At 26.8% G+C, this 22,415-nt stretch overlaps 5 protein-coding genes across 9 annotated transcripts; 4 read left to right on the forward strand and 1 right to left on the reverse strand.

Annotated features, from left to right (window-relative positions):
* Window positions 1-2,287: 2,287 nt before the first annotated feature.
* Window positions 2,288-3,920, forward strand: LOC122518498 (enoyl-CoA delta isomerase 1, mitochondrial-like). The gene is made up of 6 exons (XM_043637462.1): window positions 2,288-2,436; window positions 2,568-2,665; window positions 2,753-3,024; window positions 3,149-3,327; window positions 3,410-3,531; window positions 3,619-3,920. The coding sequence occupies exons 1-6, from the start codon at window positions 2,372-2,374 to the stop codon at window positions 3,783-3,785; spliced, it is 903 nt and encodes a 300-aa protein (XP_043493397.1). The 5' UTR covers window positions 2,288-2,371; the 3' UTR covers window positions 3,786-3,920.
* Window positions 3,921-4,441: 521 nt separating this feature from the next.
* On the reverse strand, window positions 4,442-7,085 carry LOC122518499 (dynein regulatory complex subunit 3-like; the record flags this gene model as incomplete). Its single annotated transcript, XM_043637463.1, has 10 exons — window positions 6,997-7,085; window positions 6,558-6,922; window positions 6,198-6,481; window positions 5,934-6,106; window positions 5,690-5,847; window positions 5,415-5,607; window positions 5,131-5,335; window positions 4,792-5,040; window positions 4,644-4,720; window positions 4,442-4,580 (listed from the first exon to the last, which is right to left on the reverse strand). Coding segments are annotated over exons 2-10 (1,650 nt in total), but the record flags the coding sequence as incomplete, so codon positions are not given.
* A 140-nt stretch (window positions 7,086-7,225) lies between these two features.
* On the forward strand, window positions 7,226-10,880 carry LOC122518500 (TOM1-like protein 2). Of its 4 annotated transcripts, XM_043637465.1 has the most exons (10): window positions 7,226-7,315; window positions 7,430-7,648; window positions 7,963-8,132; window positions 8,344-8,625; window positions 8,703-8,963; window positions 9,073-9,370; window positions 9,433-9,550; window positions 9,645-9,828; window positions 10,282-10,332; window positions 10,536-10,880. In XM_043637465.1, the coding sequence occupies exons 2-10, from the start codon at window positions 7,591-7,593 to the stop codon at window positions 10,728-10,730; spliced, it is 1,617 nt and encodes a 538-aa protein (XP_043493400.1). In that variant the 5' UTR covers window positions 7,226-7,315; window positions 7,430-7,590; the 3' UTR covers window positions 10,731-10,880. The 4 variants fall into 4 exon arrangements, with proteins under 4 accessions (XP_043493400.1, XP_043493399.1, XP_043493401.1 ...); XM_043637464.1 differs by lacking the exon at window positions 7,226-7,315 and having other exon boundaries at window positions 7,326-7,648; XM_043637467.1 differs by lacking the exon at window positions 7,226-7,315 and having other exon boundaries at window positions 7,327-7,648; window positions 9,645-9,675.
* A 1,512-nt stretch (window positions 10,881-12,392) lies between these two features.
* On the forward strand, window positions 12,393-15,399 carry LOC122518486 (MAPK regulated corepressor interacting protein 2-like). The gene is made up of 6 exons (XM_043637439.1): window positions 12,393-12,664; window positions 12,783-12,867; window positions 13,222-13,340; window positions 13,715-13,783; window positions 13,953-14,006; window positions 14,103-15,399. Exons 1-6 carry the CDS (start codon window positions 12,613-12,615, stop codon window positions 14,171-14,173), a joined length of 450 nt encoding a protein of 149 aa, XP_043493374.1. The 5' UTR covers window positions 12,393-12,612; the 3' UTR covers window positions 14,174-15,399.
* A 58-nt stretch (window positions 15,400-15,457) lies between these two features.
* On the forward strand, window positions 15,458-18,678 carry LOC122518485 (putative 3,4-dihydroxy-2-butanone kinase). Of its 2 annotated transcripts, XM_043637438.1 has the most exons (11): window positions 15,458-16,027; window positions 16,089-16,251; window positions 16,320-16,414; window positions 16,772-16,791; window positions 16,875-16,951; window positions 17,049-17,290; window positions 17,399-17,440; window positions 17,525-17,734; window positions 17,806-17,928; window positions 17,999-18,277; window positions 18,390-18,678. In XM_043637438.1, exons 1-11 carry the CDS (start codon window positions 15,890-15,892, stop codon window positions 18,489-18,491), a joined length of 1,491 nt encoding a protein of 496 aa, XP_043493373.1. In that variant the 5' UTR covers window positions 15,458-15,889; the 3' UTR covers window positions 18,492-18,678. The 2 variants fall into 2 exon arrangements, with proteins under 2 accessions (XP_043493373.1, XP_043493371.1); XM_043637436.1 differs by having other exon boundaries at window positions 16,320-16,673; window positions 16,772-16,951.
* The last annotated feature ends 3,737 nt before the right edge of the window (window positions 18,679-22,415 follow it).

The raw sequence follows: 22,415 nt of genomic DNA on the forward strand, positions 1-22,415 counted from the left end.
TCAATGCAACAATTTTCGAAGGATAAATGAAAGAAAGATAGCGAGATTCAAATGCGTTTTCTAATTATATTGATGAATGTGCTTTTGATCAATATCTTCATAAATATAATAAAACAGGCAATTATATATATAATTAACGGACACGACGATAAGTTCTCCATCTCCATAAAAAAAGGAAAAAAAGAAAAAAGATAGAATGGACCAAATTGAAACATCAAAAAATCCATAAGCTTCTTCTCTAATAATATTTATTGAAAGTGGTATAATTAAACCAAATAATATATAGGTGCTGGATACATCACAGATTTTTAAGGTGCCTTCTCTCTGTTTGTTGCGGTATAAAAAAAAAAGATTAAAAACTAATTAATCATAGACTGCTCAGTTATCATCAGTCTATAAAAAGATAACTTTATTTTTCCCTAGCACCACAATATTGTAGCGTGTAATTTCCCTGTGTGCTACTATTATTTAATATTTAAGACATGATTAATATACGATCCATTTTGAATGGCTTTGTCTCTCGAACAATTTTCAAATTCGACGAATGACAACAAACATATTTGTGTCAGATTAAAACATGAACAATTATAAGAATGAATATTTAATACGCCTTCATAGAAGAACTTAATATGTAAAATATGATCTTTTTGTAAATAATTGTAAAAAGAAAGAAAAGAAAAAAGCGTATTATTGTGTTGATTGATTTAATATTGAACAATTCAATATTGATCCATTTGAAAATAGTTTGAGAAACAAATACGCAGATAATGTTATGTTCCAGAATACAACGTAAGAGATAATAAGCACATAATTCTAAAATTTGTTCTATTTTATTAAGCGATTAAAAACGTAACAAGTGAATTTGTTCATTTGGGATTATTGCATTGGAAATATAGTCATTTATTGGCTTCCAAATAATGATTTGCTAATGAAGAAAATAAGGGACTTATTTTTCATTTTAAATTAACACTCCTTCAATCAAATTCAATTCATTGTCCCACATTTCCCAATTAACAAATTATTTATATATTACTTTATATATATATATATATATATATATATATTGTACGCATGTATATATAATAACAAAATATGTATCTTTTAATATAAGCTCAGTGGTGTGGATAAAGGTTTGTGTAGATATAGTGCGTATTTTACAATGATACCGTCGAGAAAAAAAAAATGCAAAACAGCAACAAAATAACATAACAGACTTCCGATAGATGCCTAATAGATTTCACACTTCCACGGTCGAACCAAATTTCGAAGATGCTCTTCAGTTTTTATACAAACTGCATTACTGAATAGTAGATTGTTAATCGTCGTTAATAAAAATGTATATGTAGATATTATACATGAAATATATGATAATAATAGTAATAATAATATAATATTAATATTATAATAATAATAATAATAATAATAATAATAATAATAATAATAAATATACATTCGCGTAAAAATACGTTTAAAGAGACCAGTTAAATCTTAAACTTGTATTCTGCGGAATTGAGTTGTGTACATTTTGTAAATAACAACTTCTATACCAATGTGGAGTAGGAAAAGAAAAGATAGTGAATACTTGTAAAGAAATTAGTGCAGGAGATCTGAACAACAGAATGAAATTTGATTATTGCTATTGAGATACTAAACTATTATTATTCTATAATCATATATAATTATATGATTATATATATATATATATAAGAGATAACATGAAAAATCATATAAGCACAGTTATATATGCGTATACGTATGTCATACATTATTGCATTTGTGCATGCATATACGCATATATATACATGCATATATAGTAGTTTGTAGTTTTACATATATCCACCATACGTGTAGAAGTCGCATTCCAACGTCTAAGTTTTTAAAGAAATAAATAAATTACTTTGGTCAGAGATGCTCTATTATTTATTAATAAGTCTTACGATTTTGTCTTCATTATTTCCATTTTTAGTTTTTATTTGAGTATTAGAAATCTAATTCCACGTTGTAAATAATACTTTCTAATATTTTTTTATTCATTCAAAGTAGTTCATATATATATATATATATTCTCTCTCTCTCTCTTTCTCTCTCTCTCTCACTCTGTCTCTCTTTCTCTTTCTCTCTCTAGTGTTTTTTCTAGTAAGTAATGCTATCTAGTAACATAAAGTAATTTCAATTGATCTGATTTAACAATAGATATATTGTATAAATAGTATTATTATTAAAGAAATATAATTAACAAAATAATTTTGAAATTTACTATTATTTCATAAAATTGTACGTATTGTATTTATATATATATATGTATCAATACTTATTTTAAAAATAAGTATTGAATAATATTAGGATTTTTTTTATATATCTAAAATTATGTATGTCCAAAGTACAAGGGCATCACAGTGAATCACAGCAAAGCAGCCGTTCATTGACTGTTAACAGGTATATATATGTAAATACGTAGCATATAATTATTATTATATATTGATAAAAATATAATATTTAAAAAGTGTATTATATATAATATAATATATATATATATATATATATATATATTTGTGTAATATAAATAGGATGTTAGCTCTTAGAAGATTTTTGATCAATAAACAATTTGCCCGAAATTATGCATCTGGAAAAAAATTATTAGAAATCACACAAGATGAAAAGACAGGTATTTCGACAAGTATAATTGCTTGAAAGTTTGATATTTATATTTTTATTAAATGAATTTATTAAATGAAGAGCTTGCATATATTAGGAGTTCAAATAATATCAATGGCTAAACCACCGGCTAATACCTTAAATCTGGAGTTCTTAGAAGAATTAAAAACTGCTTTAGTAGATGCCCAAAAAAGCAATTATAAAGGCATTGTTTTGACTTCGTCATTACCAACTATTTTCTCAGGGGGTTTAGACATTATGGAAATGTATAAACCAGATCTTGAGAGATTCACTGCTTTTTGGCGTACTTTGCAAGATACATGGATGATTTTATATGGTTTAGAAATGCCAACAGCTGCTGCAATTAACGTATTGCATTATTCAATTGTTTAAATACATATTTTCTTTATAATTATAACTTTAATATAAAATTAAATATTTGTTTTTAACTCTTGTTTAATATTATACACATTATAATCATACTTTTACATAGGGTGCTAGCCCTGCTGGTGGATGTTTATTAGCCATTTCTTGTGAATATAGAGCCTTTGTTAATGGGAAACATACTATAGGGTTGAATGAGGCACAATTAGGTATTATACCTCCACAATGGTTTATAGATCCATATGTTGCTATCCTTGGTGACAAGCGTGCTGAAATAGCTTTGATGAAGTATATATTACAAATATTAAATAGTATTATAAAAATTAGAACGTGTGTATACTTAATAAATATTTGATTCTTTACTTTTCAGGGGCACACTTTTTCATCCCAACGAAGCTTTAAATATTGGACTTGTAGATGAATTGGTTAGTGATAAAGCAGAAGTTATTCAACAATGTCTAAAGTATATATCTTCTTATGATAACATATCTAGTAAGTTTAACATTTTTTTTAAATAAAAATAAATAAACATATTACATTGTGCGTTTACTAATAATATTTGATATAATACATTTACAGAATTTGCTAGGAATAAAATAAAATTAAAACTTCGTGAAAAATCAATTTCCTGGCTACAAAAACATCGAGAAATTGAGTTAAATGAAATTAAGCAATTTATTCTATTACCAGTCGTGCAAAAAGGACTTGAATCATACGTTGAAGCATTAAAAAAAAAGAAAAATTAATTATATTTTATGACAGAAGTATTTTGCTTCTGCTTTCCTCTTCTTTGCTTTCAGATATAGGAATAGCCGGAATGTGTATTTAAAAAGAAAGAATATCAATATTATGCAAATTGATCAAAGTCCTTGAAAAAGCAATGTTAAAGAGAGAAAGAGAAGTATGAGTTTTGTCTACTATATATACAGGGTGAGTCAGCTAATGTTAATACTTTAAATATTTTTTTTATTTTTTAATACGTTCACGCCGGCGTCACCGATAGATCACACTCGATTGCCCCAAGCGTAATATGAATGTGAACGTGTTAAAGATCGTCAAATGCCTTAAGGACAAAATTAGATGATTCAATGGAGGCTCACACGATGGCAAAAATATTTTTGTTTTTATTTTACATATTTTATAATAGAATCACCATTTTTTTGAACATCTATAATGATATATTTTTATCATCATGTGAGCCCCCATTGAATCATCTAATTTTTTCCTTAAGGCATTTGACGTATCGTTAAAAATAACAAAAATATTTAAGATACCAAACGTTAGTTCTTTTACCCATATATACTTATATTTTTATAAAATTATATATTATTATTTCACATATATTTCACGAATAAAATTATTTTTGCACTATTAAAAAAATTATCCGACTCTAATTATTTTTGTTATTAGTTAGAAGAGAAATATTATCAATTTTAAAATACGGTAGATGTAATAATATTAATGAATTAAACTGTTTACGTAAATCTTCTAGAAAATGGGTAATCTCCACAATTTTTTGACGGTGCCTGATAGTTTCCTTACTAAAAATAAAAATTCATTTATAATTCTTTTTGGTCTATATATTTAATAACCGGTTTACTTACTTATATAACTTGTCACAATAGTCATTGAGCCATGTTTTTAATCTACTTAACATACGATCTTCTCTATCATCAATAGTCTATAATAAATAAAGAATAATTTTATTTTATAAAAATTTTGTTATGAATATATTTAATGATTTTTACTTACATGTAAATGTAAATCGTGTGATGCTGCCAGATTATTGCTTAATGTATCTTTATCTCCACATAATTCTAACAAATGACGTGGAATTTTAGATTCATCTCCAAAACCACTGATAAAATATGAAATAATACTACTAATATTATCATTATATTCCGCTTCAGCATGTCGCATTTGTGAAAAATATTCTCGAGCAGTTTCCAAAAATTGCTCGATCATATTAGTCATATTTATTTTAAAAACCTCATTTATTTCCTTTTATAGAATGAAAGAATAGTCTCATCAATTATAGAATTTTAAAATATATCTCACATTTGTTAAGTTTTATATCTATATAATACATACTACTAATTGTTCATGTAATATAATTTCTTTGGACATTAATTTTGTCCATGTTTTATATATCGTATCATTAAAATGAGTATACCAATCTTGTATTACTTCAACATTATCATCCATGTCATCCATTTCTATGTCATCAAGCATATGAAATAATAAATTTATTTGTGAGAATATATCAACTTTTTCGTTTATTATTTCATCTACGATACTAAGGATAAAAGCATGTTATATGGGTATATCCCAATAAAAAGATAATAGCATGCTTAATATAATAAAATAATATTTACTCTCTTGATTCGTTTAGTTCTTTGTTTTTGCCATCATTAACAGCATCATTGAATAATTTAATTTCATTATCACGTTTAACTTGTTCCTTTAATCCAATTTCAGAAAATTCATAGCATATAGACGAGATTTTTTTTCTATATTCTTCAAAAGCACTTCTTGTATCATTATTTACAGCAGATAAATCTTTTCCTTCTAATAAATAAAAATATTTTAATATATATATATATACTACAGAATTTGTTTTAAATAATTAATATATGGAATATAGGTATACCTTTGTCATCAAGAAACATTTGCCAAAAAAAGTTATCATCATTTAAATATTCTACATAAGATTTAGACAGTAAATCTTGTAAATTTTTAAATGTTTCCTGTTCATCCAATTGTTTTTTCTTTTTTGCTTCTTCCTCTTCTATATTACTAATCATACGTCTATAAATCAAAGAGTATAAGAACTTATAAATATATATACAGTTGTCTCTTATGTGATATAATAATAAAATATAAAATATATTCACTGATGTTTCATTACAGCAGATTGACGTTCTTCCTTGGTTATCATTTTATATTGATAATAAATTAATTGCGGTATAAATGCAATTAAATATTCTTGATATCCATCTTTCTCAGTGCATGGATTTTTATTAATGTTAAAACTACATAGACGTTTGAATTTTCGTAAATAAATGACCTGCAATTTAATAATTCTAATTTAAAAAAGCTGACAATTATAAACTACAAGATATAATATATATAAAAAATGTAGTATTAAGATCTTATACATGTTCCCAATCTGTTATCTGATTATTTCCAATACTAAAAATGTGTAATTTATGTAAATTATCTATGCCTTCGATTTTAGAAAAATTATTATTGAAAAGTAACAGTATTTCCAATTCAATTAAATGATTTAGATTCTCCATTACTTTAATATGATTAAAAGATAAATCGAGTTCTTTTAAATGAACAAGGGCATCCAAATTTTCAATTTTTTCTATAATGTTATTTGATAAATGTAATTTTTTCAAATTTGGCATTACCCAAAGATGATCAATTTTTAAAATATCTGTAAGAATATAAATATAAGATTATAAATGAATTTTTCAAATTTATATGAATTTGTCATAAATATAATGACATACTATAAAATTCAATTCGTATTTCCGTAATTGCATCCAATTTAATACCATCTTCAAGAAAATGTTTTCCAGCATCACCTTTGGGGCCTTGATCAATTGATAAATTAATAAGAAGTTCTTCATTAATTACACCAGGCTCTAAAATACTTTTCGAAGCATTTTCTTGATACATCATTCGCGAAAATAATACATATATATATAATAATGGGAATAAATTATTTAATTTATCTAGTTTCACATATAACTATTCATGAATACTGTTTATTATATCGATTACGTTGCCATGCAACTGTAAATTGCATTATTTTTATTTCCATCATCCTTTTTTTTATATTATTCTTAAAATAAACAATTAAGTATACAATAATCTAAATAACAATGTAAAATATATAGTATCTAACATAAGAGAATAATGAAAATATTGTTTAATTTAACAACGTACAAATAGTATTGTAATTTGAAAAAAGCGCGGCAAATCGTTGCACTTCCCATAATGCATCTATTACGAAATTTGATTAGCAACATGCATTGTTATAATACTATCATTACGTAACCATTAGAATTATCGAGTGAAATAAGTATATTTAGTAAAAAAAAAGTTTTCGAAGAATATATTCATAAAATCGACAATTATTCGTTTTAAAAAGCTTGAAAATTATTATCAAATTTAAAGTATTTGGATAGATAAATTTTTTATCCAATCAACGAAGGATAAAGCTGAGTTGAGTGTAATTGAGAGGATTGTGGAAGGCCAAGCTAGGGTACTGAAAGCCAATCATCGTACACGTCTCAAGACGCTCGGATGAACTAGATACTATATATCTAGTGTTGTTCGTCTTCCTACGTTTTGACATTTCTGTTTTATCATTGTGTAGGTCATATGATTCAGCCTTCTGTCATCCAACGGTATAAGACCTTGTTCGCAGCGAATTACGAATATCGCCCTTATCGGAGATTAACACGCGCGCGATATATGTTCACTTGAATCGGGCTAATATAATTTATATTTGACATTGTTTCCGATCCTCGACCAAGCATGTCATTTTTTGGAGTCAACGTAAACCCCTTTTCAACGCCAGTTGGCCAAAAGATTGGTAAGATAACATCGATAAATTTACACTTCCATTTCAAAAATAATGCGTATTATTGTTTAATACTAATATCTTATCTGCGTCGTCATTGATTGTAATAATATCGGGGTCCAATAGTAACACATCCATATGTACAATTTAATGTACTTTCTTCTATTACTTTTCTAGATAATATCTTATTATATGTTACGACGTTTATTTTCATTCGTAATTCAATATTTTTATGATCTTAGGTGATCAATAAAAACGTATTTTTATTAACAATATTATTATTCATTTATTTATTCTTGTATATGAAATGAAATTATGTATTTCAGAGCAAGCTACAGACGGTGGTTTGCCTAGTGAAAATTGGGCACTTAATATGGAAATATGTGATATTATTAATGAGACAGAAGATGGACCTAGAGATGCTATTAAAGCAATTAAACGCAGACTTAATCAAGCTGCTGGCAAAAATTATACTATAGTAATGTATACGCTTACTGTTAGTATCAAATTCACTTACTTTTTATATTATTATTTGTAATAGTATATAAGTATTGATATATTACATTATATTAGTTTCTATAAAAACACACGCACGCACTCTAAGAGATTTTTTGGGTTTGATTTTATAATACACAGATGTGTCTAACGTATGATTTGTAATTTTGACCATGTGTCCTAACTATTGTATATAATATTTGTATATCTAGGTATTAGAAACTTGCGTGAAAAATTGTGGAAAACGTTTTCATGCTCTTGCTTGTTCACGAGAATTTGTTCAAGAATTGGTTAAATTAATTGGACCGAAAAACGAACCGCCAACTGCTGTACAGGAAAAAGTTTTGAATCTTATTCAAACATGGGCAGATACATTTTGTCATCAAGCACATACTCAAGGAGTTGTGCAAGTCTATCAGGAATTAAAAGCAAAAGGCATACAATTTCCAATGACTGATTTGGATGCAATGGCACCTATTATTACTCCTCAAAGAGTAAGACATTACATTTGTAAAATCATATTTTCATAAATTATATAAACTTATATATATATATAAATTGTATTTTACAGAGTGTACCTGAAACAGAACAAATCTCAGGGAATTTGCCTGTAAATGATCAACATATTTCAAACTCTACGGTGACGCAACAACAATCACAATTACAATCATCTAGTCAGTTAACTCAATTGAATGAGCAACAGTTGGCAAAATTACAAAGTGAACTGGATGTTGTACAAGGCAACATGCGTGTTTTATCAGAAATGTTAACATATTTGACGGATCAAACTTCCACTCAACCACCAGATTCTGCTGATCTTGAATTATTGACAGTATGTTATATATCCCATTTCAATATTTCTTTATATAACAGCTAGCATATTAATTTTTGCTTTGTATATATATATACGTGAGACATATATGTATATATATAATCTATAGGAATTGTATGCAACATGTAAAGCGATGCAAGAACGTGTAGTAGATTTAATTGGAAAACTGGCAAATGATGAGATGACAGCTGAATTATTGCGCATAAATGACGAATTAAATAATCTGTTCCTGCGTTATTCAAGATATACAAAAAATAAAGCTGTCCCTGCAAGTACCATATTAGCTCAAACAATAGGTCAACCACCAAACATTGATTCGAATGCAGAATCAACAAAAAAAGAGGCAGATTCACTTATAGATTTGTCAGACGAATCTGATGCTTTACAGAAGCAGGTGGCAGCAATGGGTAAGCTTCAATTTCATAATATCAAAAAATTGATCCTTTTATTTAATTTTATTTAATTGCAGGTATATCTGAAACTAATGATAATCTTAGGGTAGAAAAAAAAGAAAAAAAAGGAGATAGCGATGAATTTGATATGTTTGCACAGTCCCGTAATGCAACATACGAGACAACAAAAAACAGGTAAAATATTTTTTCCAACATTTTTATAATATATATATATATATATTGGATATTATTATTATCATATTAAAAATGTTATTATGTTATCATATAGTGGTAGCAAATATGAAGATAATATGGAACAGGTGAGCGGAGGAAGTCTAAGTTCAGCAATTCTCAATCGTAACAATCCTAAGTATTCCCATCAAACTGCTTCTACTACTGCTACTACTACTACTTCTTCTACTACTTCTACTACTACTACTGCTGCTGCTGCTGCTGTTGCTGCTACTACTACTGTGCGTAATGCTCCTTATCCTTCTTAAGCTAAGTCATAATATCTTCATTAGTAGTAACACAACTGCAAAATCCTACAAGTTTACAGGAATTTACATAATGTAAATAATACAATTAGTTCTATCAATTATAATAACTATTTTTATAATAGATTTGACCAAAATCATAATTATAATTTCATATTTTACTTGGAATATAAAAGAAAATCCTGTAAACTTGAAACAATACCACTTGGTTCAATATAAATTTTCCAATATAAAAGAATGAAAATCTTTAATTGCCTGAGCAAAATGAAGGTACAGTATTAATTATAAAATTTTATCGCTTTGCATAGCTTTTTCTGTAATGTTATGTTTCATTATTCTTTCTATTTTCTTTATATTTATTTCTATAATAATATTATGTACAAATGTTTATTGTTTTGTTCAATGTTCGTCTTTAATTTAAATGCTTAGCTCAACCGGGAATCAGAGTTCAGTGAAATGGCAGCTTGGCTTAGTCATACGGTGAGTGATGCATTCTCACCTAATATTTAAATATTTTAATTTTAGTAAAATGTTTCGAAGAGTATTTGGAGCAGGTAAGAGGAAGAATCTTCTTATACATTAATGTCAAGATTCAATCAAATATTATATATAATGTATAATAACATAATGATCATTTTTTATTTTAATATAAAATAGATATTGTGTCATATGAAATGTTACAGCCTGCTGCACAAGGTGACCAAGAATCTTTAACATCATCAGAGTTTGAACGTTTTTTAGCAGAGCGAGCAGCTGCTGCTGAAGCTCTCCCTACACTTTCAACTACAACAACCCCATCAAATACTTCAAACTCTGGCAATCCAAATATTCAGCGTCAAATTAATAAAGATCAAGATAAATCTTTATTTGCTCTGTAAATGTTGCTGTCGAATCTCTTGTAAAGCAGATGATAAAAGACAACACAGCTCTACACTAACTAAAGTCTTTAATGCCTCTACCTGCATCTGTTATATTAATGTTCATATTAATTTAATTAATTAAATGCAAAAATAAAGAGAAAAAAAAAATAAATAAGAATCAGGGAAAGAGAGGCAAACGAGTGCGCATTATGCATTAAATTTGCTTTTTTTACGTACTTAACGAGCGTAGTTATCACGCAATATCTATTGGAATATTTTTGTTATAAGTTCTTACTTATAATGGATAAGTAATGATAAAATAGAAATCTAAAGAAAATGTATGTTAATGAGATGCAACTTCTTCAGTAGAATGATAAAAAGTATTAATTTTTTTTATTTGTATATATAGAAAATCCTATATTTACAAAATTATATTAAATTTAAAAAAAAAAAAAAAGAATAAAAACAGCAAAATGCATATCCCTTGAACTACCTAAGATCCACACAAATACTATTTTATGTGAGGTTGTATTTATTTTATTAATTACTACAGCGTGGAATATTAAGTATCATATTTAATAGCTCATCCGATAAATATTAATAAAAATATTTTTCTATGTTAAAGTAAATTACAAATGCTCTCCTATTAAAAATTTTGTAAACAATAATGAATTATAGGTTGATAATCATTATAGTTATTTTGTATATTGTTACAATGATTATAATTGTTACACTTTAGTATCCTTTATGTTAATAATCAATTAATAACATTTATTATTAAAGTTTTTTTTATAAATAGAATCTATGTATATTCTACAAAAAAAAAACTCTAAGAAAATTCCCTTAATATGCAACATTATGTTACCATTATAACGTAAGAACAACGTAAATGGTAATTTTAGTTTTTAATATATTTTCTTTTATTGCATGTGAAATTGTTAAATATGTGCACAGAAAATATAATATTAATTTATATATAATTTTTATATTAATTCACATAATATATCTTTTTAATTGTTATTTGCACATGTAAACAAAAAAACGAAATGATAAAAATTTATCGTAAATATCTTCTTATAAATTTTTTGTTCACCATATATATGTATAAATCAATCGGTACTAAAATAATAGAATGCTTCGAATAGAAAATTGTTACTGTTATTAAATAAAAGAAACATCTCTATATTATAGATATATTATATCTATTCTCGCTATTAAAAAAAAAAAAAAAAAAGATAAGAGAAGAAAAGAAAAGGTCTACTATTAAGAAATACATGGGGGAAAGAAAAATAGTTTCTTGTAATTATTAATTTGTGTAATAAAATTGCAATGCAAAATATGTAACAAGAAACATTTTTATATGAAAAGACATACTTAATAGTTTATTTGATATTATTATTATTATTATTATTATTATTAAAATATTAAAAACAAATTAAAATAAAATAAATAAAATAATATTTTGTCTTAATCCTATATATGAATTTAATTTTTCATAGTATCCATTATTTATTAGAATTAGTTATAGTCAAATGTTAAAAATCGAACGTTAAACATCGAATTTAATGAATAATAACTAACAATCAAATAAACAAGTAGTATCGATAGACGAAATTTGTTACGTTATCGATACTTAAGTACGCAATTCGATTATTTACGAGTAGTTTCGATAGTAATATGTTAAAAAGATAGTGCGAGACGGGGTCACGTGGTTTATCTATCATGCATTTGTTCAGTTCAATCTGAGCGTTTGATCAATTCGTTTGGTAGTTTTCGTTTTTTCTTGTTTTATTTTCCCTCAAAAATAATCTATTTCGAAATATAAGAAAAACAAATTTTCGAATGATCTTTCATTGTAACGGTGAAGATAGACCATTACAGTGCTTATTTCTAACGGAACATGTATACCGTATCTAAAGGGCCTAGTAAGATTGTAGCGAAGACTCGTAGAGGTATTTATGTATATTGTTGTGAACAGTGTGATCGATTAATAAGTCGACCCTAAACTTAATGGTGCAAATCATTATCCGTACGTGTTTCATAATCAAATTGTTAATATTTATTTTAAAGGAATCAGTCAGAATCTAGAGAGATTAGAAACTCTACGTGATCTAACGAGAAAGGCAGTTCCTGAAAGTGATCACGAATCCACCCGGTAGGTCATGATCTAACTTCTCTTAACCTTACCGATCGACTTTTTATTCTTCCTCCATACTCAACATTACGCAATTCACAATTTATTTTTTTCACAAACTATAAATCACCCTATGCTCGTTAAATCATATAAATGGCCGAGCATTGAAAATATATTAACTTTAAATATATTACTTTAACTTTATTTTTATTATTATTATTATTATTATTATTATTATTATTATTATTATTATTATTATTATTTTCTTTTTACATTTGTTCTTTCTCTTTTTCTTTTTTCTTTTTTTTTCTTTTCTTTCTTTTTTGTACATTTAAATTTGAATAAATTGTAATGCAATCCCTTCATTATTTGCAGTCATGTGCCAAAGCCAGTCTTTCACATCAATGGGAAGTCAAAGTTCAACTCACAGAGGCATCAGATGCAAGAAGTTATAACACCACAGCATGAAGAACTTATTAAATTTGTTTATGAATGTAAGTAATGAATGTTTAGGGTCAGGGAGATTGAAAGTGGGTTAATACGTTATTGGATAGTGATATTATTAATATAAATATCACTAAATTGAAATGATTCAAATGTTCACAAGCATTGTCTCTATTTTTGTATAATTCTCTTATGAAAATTAGTTTAACTAGCATTAACCTACTTAAGAACCCTGCTTCACAGATACAAGTATTTCAAATATTTTCAAGCAACCTTAACATAAGTGGAGAATAGTTAACAGATGCAAATATCAGAAGAAGAATTACAAAGTCTGATAAAATAATCAGAGAAGAGAAAAATATTTGATGACTTAATATATATCTATGCAACTCTAAAAGGATACATTTATAAATTCTTTTATTAGCATGGAACCAAGTTAACACAAGACAAAGAAGTGAATCCTTGGACGGATCAGACTGCTCAGAGCCTTCCAGTAAGTATTAACAAATGAGATACTTTGTTTTTTAACTATATAGTTTATAATATAAATGCACAAATCATCAAAAACAATATTAATTAGTCTTCAAATCCATCCAAACATATACCATTTATAAAGTTCATACTATATCTGAATTTTAAAATAAAATATTTTTCTTTTTTAGGTCCGAGTTCTATAGTATATTATAATGATGGTGAACCAAATGATATTCTTCAAGGTAATATATTCAAATTTAATAATTAATCAATTATTATAATAAATAAAAATTCATTAATGTGTGTCTTGATAAAAAAAAAAAAACTTATTGTTCTAGATTTTAAACCTTTTGACCTAGAATCTTGGTGGGGTAAACGGTTATTCAATAACATCACAAATTCGCTCTGAAATACCAGAAGATCGAAGAATATTCCATATTGAAGAATTTATTGGAAGTAGTATGGCCAATATTAGCCAGTGCAACAAATTAGCAAGAATTACGTTTTAAAGACAATTTAATCATGGATGGATCTGAACTTTAAACAGTGTTAAGCTATTGAGACATTAAAATGGACTCAATTGATTAAGTTCTGTGTAATAAAATTTTCCACCATTACAATTTTCATTGGCATCGTATTTTAGCAGGCCAGTCGTAATACGTAATGCAATTTTGCACGAAATAATATAGAAATGATATTCTATCAAGTGCTTCAAAAAAATATTAGATTTTTACTCAATAAAAAGAAATAAATAAGTGCGCTATCCAACATAAAAAGGCACTAATTCTTGATCATTCATTGTGTTAATAATATATGCATTTGTTTACCAATTATATTATTACGAAATATTATATTATATATATATATCATAATGACGTATATAAAAGGATAGACACATGATATCATTGCATACATATTACAAACTGCACAATTTTAATGAAAAATGTGCTTGAGAACGTGCAAAATCCTTTTTAACTAAAAAAAAAGAGTTGCAGTCTGAGTAGACAATAACTAAACTGTAATGCAATGCAAAATGCAGTTATTCACTTTGTTATCAAGAAATATTAAATTTCCTTTAGGCTTTTAATACATGATTAAAACTGAGAATACGATTAACAACTGCATACCAAATAGGGCTAAAGAAATATGTGTAAATGAACCCTGCGTGGTATGAATGTTGCATGGAAAACTTCAAAGTTAACGATAGAATTGTACATATTATGTGCATTAAATTGAATGAATGCATGATAATGTTGCTGATAATATTGTTACAAGGTCTATATTTGAATATCTTTATGTAAGCAACGATTTAGTATAACTTTGTAGACTGATACTATTAAGGTTGTCATATTATCATTGGAAAGACAAAATTTGTCGCCAATATATCCATTTGCAAGCTATGCTTTCAAAATTTCCAAATTGCATCAAGTCTGCTCGTATCTGCTCAAATTTTTTATGTCATTGAACGTATGTATATTATTATTTAAATAAGTCAATTAGGAGAAATATTTTGAGCGCTAAAGAATTGATAGTAAAGCACAGTTTGCAAACGTAGTCAAAATGTAGTGCAATATATTTGGCCATGTGGGCTGAATACCATTATTATAAAGAATAAATATGGCTTTATACATTAAATAATTCTTTTTTAATCTTTCATTTTTATTTATTTTTATTTTTTTATTTTATCAACATCATTCATTACTTATTCGTTTAAAATGTATGTATGTATTTGAATGTATTAATTATACATGCGCGTGAATTCATATCAAATATGAGAATCGATCTATCGTTTACAGAAATATTTACAACTCGAACAGAAGAAAACAGAAAGAACAATATTATTGTTATGTTTTTATTTATTTGTCCGTTATTATATCCATATTAGTTTCTTAAAATTTAAAATAGACTGACTTTGTATTATTTATTTCTGTAATATATCACTAAACTTTTCTAACCTACAATACATTTACGTACGCATAGTATATCTATAGAAATTTACTGGTTTTTAAATTTTAAAGGGATAATAAATAATACATATAAATACGAATACATATATATATATATATAAAATAAAAGACAGAAAATTTATTATTTTGTAAGTCTCTATAAATTATATTATTATAAAATGCAACGTTTATGGAAAGATTATGAGGAAGCAACAAAGACTAGTCTTCTTGCCGTTGCACAAATTAATCAAGGCTTAGTTATTCTGGAAGATTGTAAAGCTATTTTAAGAAGAGATTATTCTAACATGATTAATAAAGTAAGTAAATATTTCTTTTTTATATAAATTGTTGGATTACTCTAAAGTATGCTCTTATTAGGTTAAATTAATATCTGGCGGAGGAAGTGGCAATGAACCGGTTTATGCTGGTTTTGTAGGACCTGGTATGTTGACTGCTGCAATTTGTGGAAATATTACCTCAGCACCAACAGTCAATTCTATATTAAGAGTCATCGAAGAAATTGGCACAAATTATCCTCCCGGTATTAATTTTTTATATAATAATTTGTTAAATGCCATGTTGTTATCTTTATTATTTTTGCTCCTACAGGTGTTCTGTTAATAGTTCCAAATTATTCAGGACATCGTATCAATTTTGGAATAGCCAAACTGCGTGCAGAAAGTATGGGCATATATGTAAAAATGGTAATTGTTGGAGATGATGTATGCGTACAAGATATAGCCATGAATAAAAGAGGTTTAGCTGGTACATTATTCATTAACAAAATAGCTGGTGCGATGGCAGAAAATGGTGAAAATTTAGAAAGTATTAATAATGTATGCAACAGAATCATAAATAATGAAGAAATTGCAACTATTAGCATAGGCATGAAATTATCATTTTCTAATGAAGAGAATTTACGTTTACGTTTAGGGGACGACAGTTTTGCGAAGATGAAAATAGGTTTATATTAAATTTATAAAGTATCAGCAAAAAAAAATGTTTCTCCATACAATGTTTTGTATGATATATTCTATTATTGTATTTTGAATATTGAATAGGGTACGGTGTTCACGGAGAAGTAGGTGTTTTTACAGTAATTGATAGATCCATTGAGGATGTTATTCCAATTTTAATAAGTAAATTAATACTATTATCTATAAGCTCGCCAGACAATGAAGATCCAAATAGAAGATTTCCTGTTGGCCACAAAGTAGCTGTTATGATAAACAATCTTGGAGGTATAACTGAATGTTAATCTAAACAAATTTTCAACTAATAGCAAAATCTCTATGACAAAATAAAATATAATAATAAATAATTTTCATTTATTTCTAGCCAGCAATCAGATAGAATGCAATGTATTTACGGTTGAAGTACTTAAACAATTAAAAGATCGTGAAATATTGGTGCAAAGAATATATACAGGTCATTTAATGACTGCATTGGATTCTTATGGTTTTCAAGTCTCATTATTAAATCTTTCCGTTGATCCTAATCTAATTAAATATCTTGATAGTCCAACATCAGCACCTGCTTGGCCAAAAGTATTAACTGCTGAAATGGTTGGATTTCAACAAGTTAGTTTACGCATGTCTTATGATATCATAAATAAAGTATAATAAAGCTACGTTTGTTATCAAACAAAAAATAGACATTTTTTAATATAAAATATTATATTTTTCTAGACTCATAATTTACAGCCAAAGATTTCAACAAAGTATTGCAGGGCAAGTAAAACACAATATAATACTTTTTTTAATAATTCTTAAGCCTTTTAATCAAAAATATAAAACTGACTCGATGTTTTATAGAATTGCAATGACAGTTTATCTCATGTAAAGCCCCAAGGAGTTATGTTAGATGATAGAACTGGACAAGTGTTTTTAATTTGTATATCATTTGCATGTGAAGCATTGAGAGTTTGTAAAGAACAATTGAATATAATGGATAGAGAAAGTGGCGATGGCGATTGCGGTACTACACTTGCTCAAGGAGCAAATGCTATAAAAGATGCAATCCAAGTATGTGTTTAAAATGTTAAGATATTCTTTTTATTTCTTATTGCCATAGCTAAAAATTTGTAACTTTTTAGGAAAACAAATTGAATAGTACAAATCCTTTTGTCACCTTTACACAGATTAGCTATATTATAGAAAAAGAAATGGGTGGATTGCAAGGGGGATTATATTCCTTATTTTTTCATGCTGTTGCTAAGGTAAAAGTCTAATTAAACATATATCGTTATAAATAATTGCTCATTATAACAAGTTTATAAATAATTGCAGATTTTTGGTGAAACCGTCGATCAGATAACACCTCATACATGGTTGAATGCATTAATTGCAGGAAATAAAGTTATAGCAGAATATGGAAAAGTATCATTTGGAGAGAGAACAATGCTAGATCCTTTAGTGTCTGCAGAAGATGCATTATCTAGTAAATTAAATGCGAAAATGCATCCTATTCAAGCATTTGGAGAAGCTGTTAAAGCTGCAGAACAAAGTGCTATTAAAACAGTACACAAGCGAGCATCATGTGGACGTGCCGTCTTACCGAAGGACAGAGTATTTTTCTTTCTTTTTTATAATAACGTTTTTTTTTTTTCAATTATTTTTTTGTTTGTTTCAATATCAAACTATCAACGAGATATTCATGCGATTCATTAATTTTTTATAGACATTTAGATATCCTGATCCTGGTGCACATGCTGTTGGCATATGGATAAGAGCTGCATATGAAGGTGTAAAATTAAAATTAGTTTGCCAGTGTGAATTGTAAAAATGATATTTGATTGGAATCTTATTAATGGTGTTTCTGAGAAAAATCCTATATAAATTCAGATAAGTTATATTTAGGTTTTATAATGTTAATTGTCATATACATTCGCCCATTGATACATACCAACACACGTACACACATTCAACTTATTATTGACATAACGAATGTTTTATTATATTTTGAAAAATTAATACATGAAATAGACATATAGAATATTATAATTGTCATAAGGGCCACAATTTTTGAAAACAGATCCTTTGTATTTTGATTGAAACTATCAACATCATGTATATAATTCTTTTGAACACATAATTTTGAAAAGGGATTTTTTTTAACGAGCATCCATTAATCGATAATGATTTTCTACATATACAGTTGCATAATCTTTAGGAATATCTCATCTAATAGATATATCTTTATAATCAAGTTAATGAGAGATGAACAAGCACGTATATCTAGATATTTTGTAATTTAAATTTCTTGGAATCGGTTGAAATTGTAACAAACTTTTGATAGAATCTCGTTCTTCGATTTTAAAATTTATACATTTTAAACTTTCATCTTTGGCAATCACTATAGGCACTATACAGATACAATACATCAAATTTGTTTCTTTCGGTGTGTGTATAACATATATATATATAATTGATGATAGAAAAAATATTAATTATACGAAGTAATATCAGATAACACGCGATACTTTCGTGTTTCTTTCATATACTGGTAGTCGAATCACTTGGGCTTTCAATTTATTTTTAACTAAATTTCAAATAATTGTTCATTATCAGTCTTAGCCGATATTATTGCACACGAATCTAAATAGATAAGCCTATGTTATTGGCTTTTGTCATATTATTTAGATATATTATTGTAAAGCATGTAAATTTCGTTAAAAAATCTTTATCCTTTCATCACGTCGATTAATACAATATGTATTATATATTTATTTTTTAATGCGAGAAAAATAATAAAAGTATCATTTCCTTTTTATTATTCACCATCATAAAGAACTTTTATAATTTTGGATATGCATTTAAGGATGAGTTATTGTTTCTATCCTTCTCTCATGAATCTTATTAATCTTTTTCGTGTCAATTTAAATAGAAACATCCCTTATATATAAATTACTTACAAAGGATCATTATTGAATATAACATAGTTAGACACTTAATAATTACGTCATCGTTATCAGTATTATTGTTACATTAATTAAATTGGAATCATGTTTTACTTATCTTATCAATTAACAACCAACGAAGATTCCAAAAGGGACGATTACCGTTTCGAATAATCGAATCATGCACGGTTACGAGCGTACTATAACGAAGAATTCGATTGAAGTATATTGCCAGATATCTTGTTAAATACAATATAACGTAGTCGTGTAAAATACTATGTCATTAATGACATTATGAAATGAAATCATTATGATTAATGGTAAAAAAAGAGAACAAACATATTTATTTTCATACAATTTTTAGTAGGGCGGCCATACTGGAAACTATTGTTGATGCATTTGTTGCATTATTTATTTATATATATATATATATATTCTTTTTTTATTTAATTTAATCTACAAGAATACAAGAAAAGAAGTATTTTACTCGACTCCGTATTTGTATTACCAAATAGATTTCTAAATATATGTGTATATATATATGTAGAGAGAGAAATGAGAATTTTTATGCGAAATACGCTCACACACACAAGGAAAATAAATTATGCACAATATCGTCGTTCGTGTATTTTGTAAAGAAAAAAAAATATTTGTAAAAAAGAAAACGAGACTTTAGAGTAGATATCTCGAGATAAGATCGATTCAACGTGTATCACATTTAAGATATTTTTTTGTTCTTTTGTAATTTTCACCAATGTAAGAAATCTGTATACTTGTTACATTGTGTGCAACAGCAATTAATGGGACAGGATGGAAACGATAGAATTGATTTCACGATTAAATGAATCAATGATATCAGCTGAGATTATTTTATATAGAAGTGTGTAAAACATTGAATCGAGATTGTTATTCACGCGATTTGAATTATTGGTTCGAAAGATGATTGTCTATGATTGTCCGTAACACATGTATACATAATGTATATATATATAATAGATAATAGTAGTAGTGATAATGTACGTAATTAAATGCGGACATTCGCGCGTTTATATTAAGGAAATAATTACCAATATATACGATTTGTTCTTTCAATATATGATCCGTCTGATTAAATCGTTCAATCGATTTTGATTAACATTAAGGACACTTAACTTTGTATATGATCGTCTTAGGAACATGTACGCGCTAAATTCATAGAATCTATGATTGTAGATCTGTGCGCTTACCTTATCGTACTTGTGTGTAGGGTTTTTTTTTTTCATCTGAGGTAAAGGATAGGATTATTTTCAATAATAAATCGGACGGCTGATAAAAAATCTAACAATAAGAAGAAATATTCATAAGTTACGCAGAGACACCAGCACAAATTTACAAATTATTTAATCATCGTCGTTTTGTTCGTTGGGAAATTGTGAAATTGGGCGGATCAATGATTATAATGCTGCACGATATGACGATTAACAAATAATACAATTCATACGATACATACAGTGAGTTACAGGAGTATTCGCATCAGTTTCTCTATTGTAAATTTTACATAATTCATTTTTACCTGTAACGCAAAGCTTCCAAATTCTTATACGCAATCATTTATTTTATAAGATTATTTAAACTTTCAAATTGATATACGTTTTATTTATTATAATATTATTAAAATGATAAAAAGATAGATTTCACGAAAAATTATTTGTATCTTAGTAAGTTATAATAAAAATACAATTATTATTTTTATAAATGGCACTTGATTGACTTCTCCTTTTCATCTTCTACTACTTTTGAAACAATTGGATACATGAAATAAATTTTTGTATCAAGTTATTGTATCAAATTTCACTTCTCTTATAATAAAATGTTCTTTCACAATCAAATTTATATCAATTTACAAGTTTAATAATCCTATATAATATCTGTGTTTGTGTATAAGAATTTGAAAATATTATATTGCAATAAAATATTGATTATTTTAAATTGAGAGTGAAATGGTACGAATATTCTTGGAACTAACTACATATATATATATTTATATATCTATATACATATATGTATAATGATTTAAAATTTCTCTGTCTCTTATTATTTATAAACTCTGTGAAAGTTTTAAAACGTCAGATAAAATTCGATTAACTTTCCGTTCAACATCGTACATCGTGTATATGTATATATATATATGTGTGTGTTTGTGTATGTGTGTGCTTGAATGAAATTGTCCCTATGGATATTTTTCGTTAGGTATAAAATGGGAAAAAATATATAGGGTGAAATATTTTACCCGGAGGGGGGTAGGGGGTTGCTTACACTTTCGCAAAATGAAAAATCATTTTTGTTCGTAGGAACACGTGGGTATTTTTCTTTTTTCTTTTTCCCGATCGCTGGTCGTATATATTTGAAGAATCAGATCGTATTTCAGTTTGATTTTCTATAAAATCGTGCTTCACTTTTTCGATAAAATTATCCGTAATTAAGGGTGGCACGCGAACGTCCGCGTAATAAATATATATATATATTTATGTTTTATATTTTTACACGGATATAAAAACTACCTTAATTATTAATGATTGTGTTATGCGACAATTGACAAAGATATCGCGTTATATCACGCGTTTTCCCATTGAAATAACAGCAAATATACCCTAAGCTAAAATTTGAAGAAGAAAAATATTGGCTTCTTTCTGTACGAATGAGATTAAAGATACGTTACGTTTATATCCATATATAAAATATTAAACAACACAAAAAGGAATAAACAAATATTAATATTAATTTTTTTCAATTATCGACAAAATTAGAATACAAGTTTCGTATCTCAC

This window comes from Polistes fuscatus, unplaced genomic scaffold (assembly GCF_010416935.1).
Source record: "Polistes fuscatus isolate 324 unplaced genomic scaffold, CU_Pfus_HIC Scaffold25, whole genome shotgun sequence".
NCBI classification, from domain to species: domain Eukaryota; kingdom Metazoa; phylum Arthropoda; class Insecta; order Hymenoptera; family Vespidae; genus Polistes; species Polistes fuscatus.

Excerpts from the sequence above, each read along its gene's own strand:
- LOC122518498 (XM_043637462.1), top strand. The coding sequence starts at position 2,372 with ATGTCCAAAGTACAAGGGCATCACAGTGAATCACAGCAAAGCAGCCGT. Across the intron at positions 2,666-2,752 it reads CACACAAGATGAAAAGACAG|GAGTTCAAATAATATCAATG; the intron begins GTATTTCGACAA and ends TGCATATATTAG. Across the intron at positions 3,532-3,618 it reads TTCTTATGATAACATATCTA|AATTTGCTAGGAATAAAATA; the intron begins GTAAGTTTAACA and ends ATACATTTACAG.
- LOC122518500 (XM_043637465.1), top strand. The coding sequence starts at position 7,591 with ATGTCATTTTTTGGAGTCAACGTAAACCCCTTTTCAACGCCAGTTGGC. Across the intron at positions 9,551-9,644 it reads TACGAGACAACAAAAAACAG|TGGTAGCAAATATGAAGATA; the intron begins GTAAAATATTTT and ends GTTATCATATAG. Across the intron at positions 9,829-10,281 it reads CTGTTGCTGCTACTACTACT|CTCAACCGGGAATCAGAGTT; the intron begins GTGCGTAATGCT and ends TTAAATGCTTAG.
- LOC122518486 (XM_043637439.1), top strand. The coding sequence starts at position 12,613 with ATGTATACCGTATCTAAAGGGCCTAGTAAGATTGTAGCGAAGACTCGT. Across the intron at positions 13,784-13,952 it reads AGACTGCTCAGAGCCTTCCA|GTCCGAGTTCTATAGTATAT; the intron begins GTAAGTATTAAC and ends TTTCTTTTTTAG. Across the intron at positions 14,007-14,102 it reads ACCAAATGATATTCTTCAAG|ATTTTAAACCTTTTGACCTA; the intron begins GTAATATATTCA and ends TTATTGTTCTAG.
- LOC122518485 (XM_043637436.1), top strand. The coding sequence starts at position 15,890 with ATGCAACGTTTATGGAAAGATTATGAGGAAGCAACAAAGACTAGTCTT. Across the intron at positions 17,735-17,805 it reads CTATAAAAGATGCAATCCAA|GAAAACAAATTGAATAGTAC; the intron begins GTATGTGTTTAA and ends GTAACTTTTTAG. Across the intron at positions 17,929-17,998 it reads TTTTTCATGCTGTTGCTAAG|ATTTTTGGTGAAACCGTCGA; the intron begins GTAAAAGTCTAA and ends AAATAATTGCAG.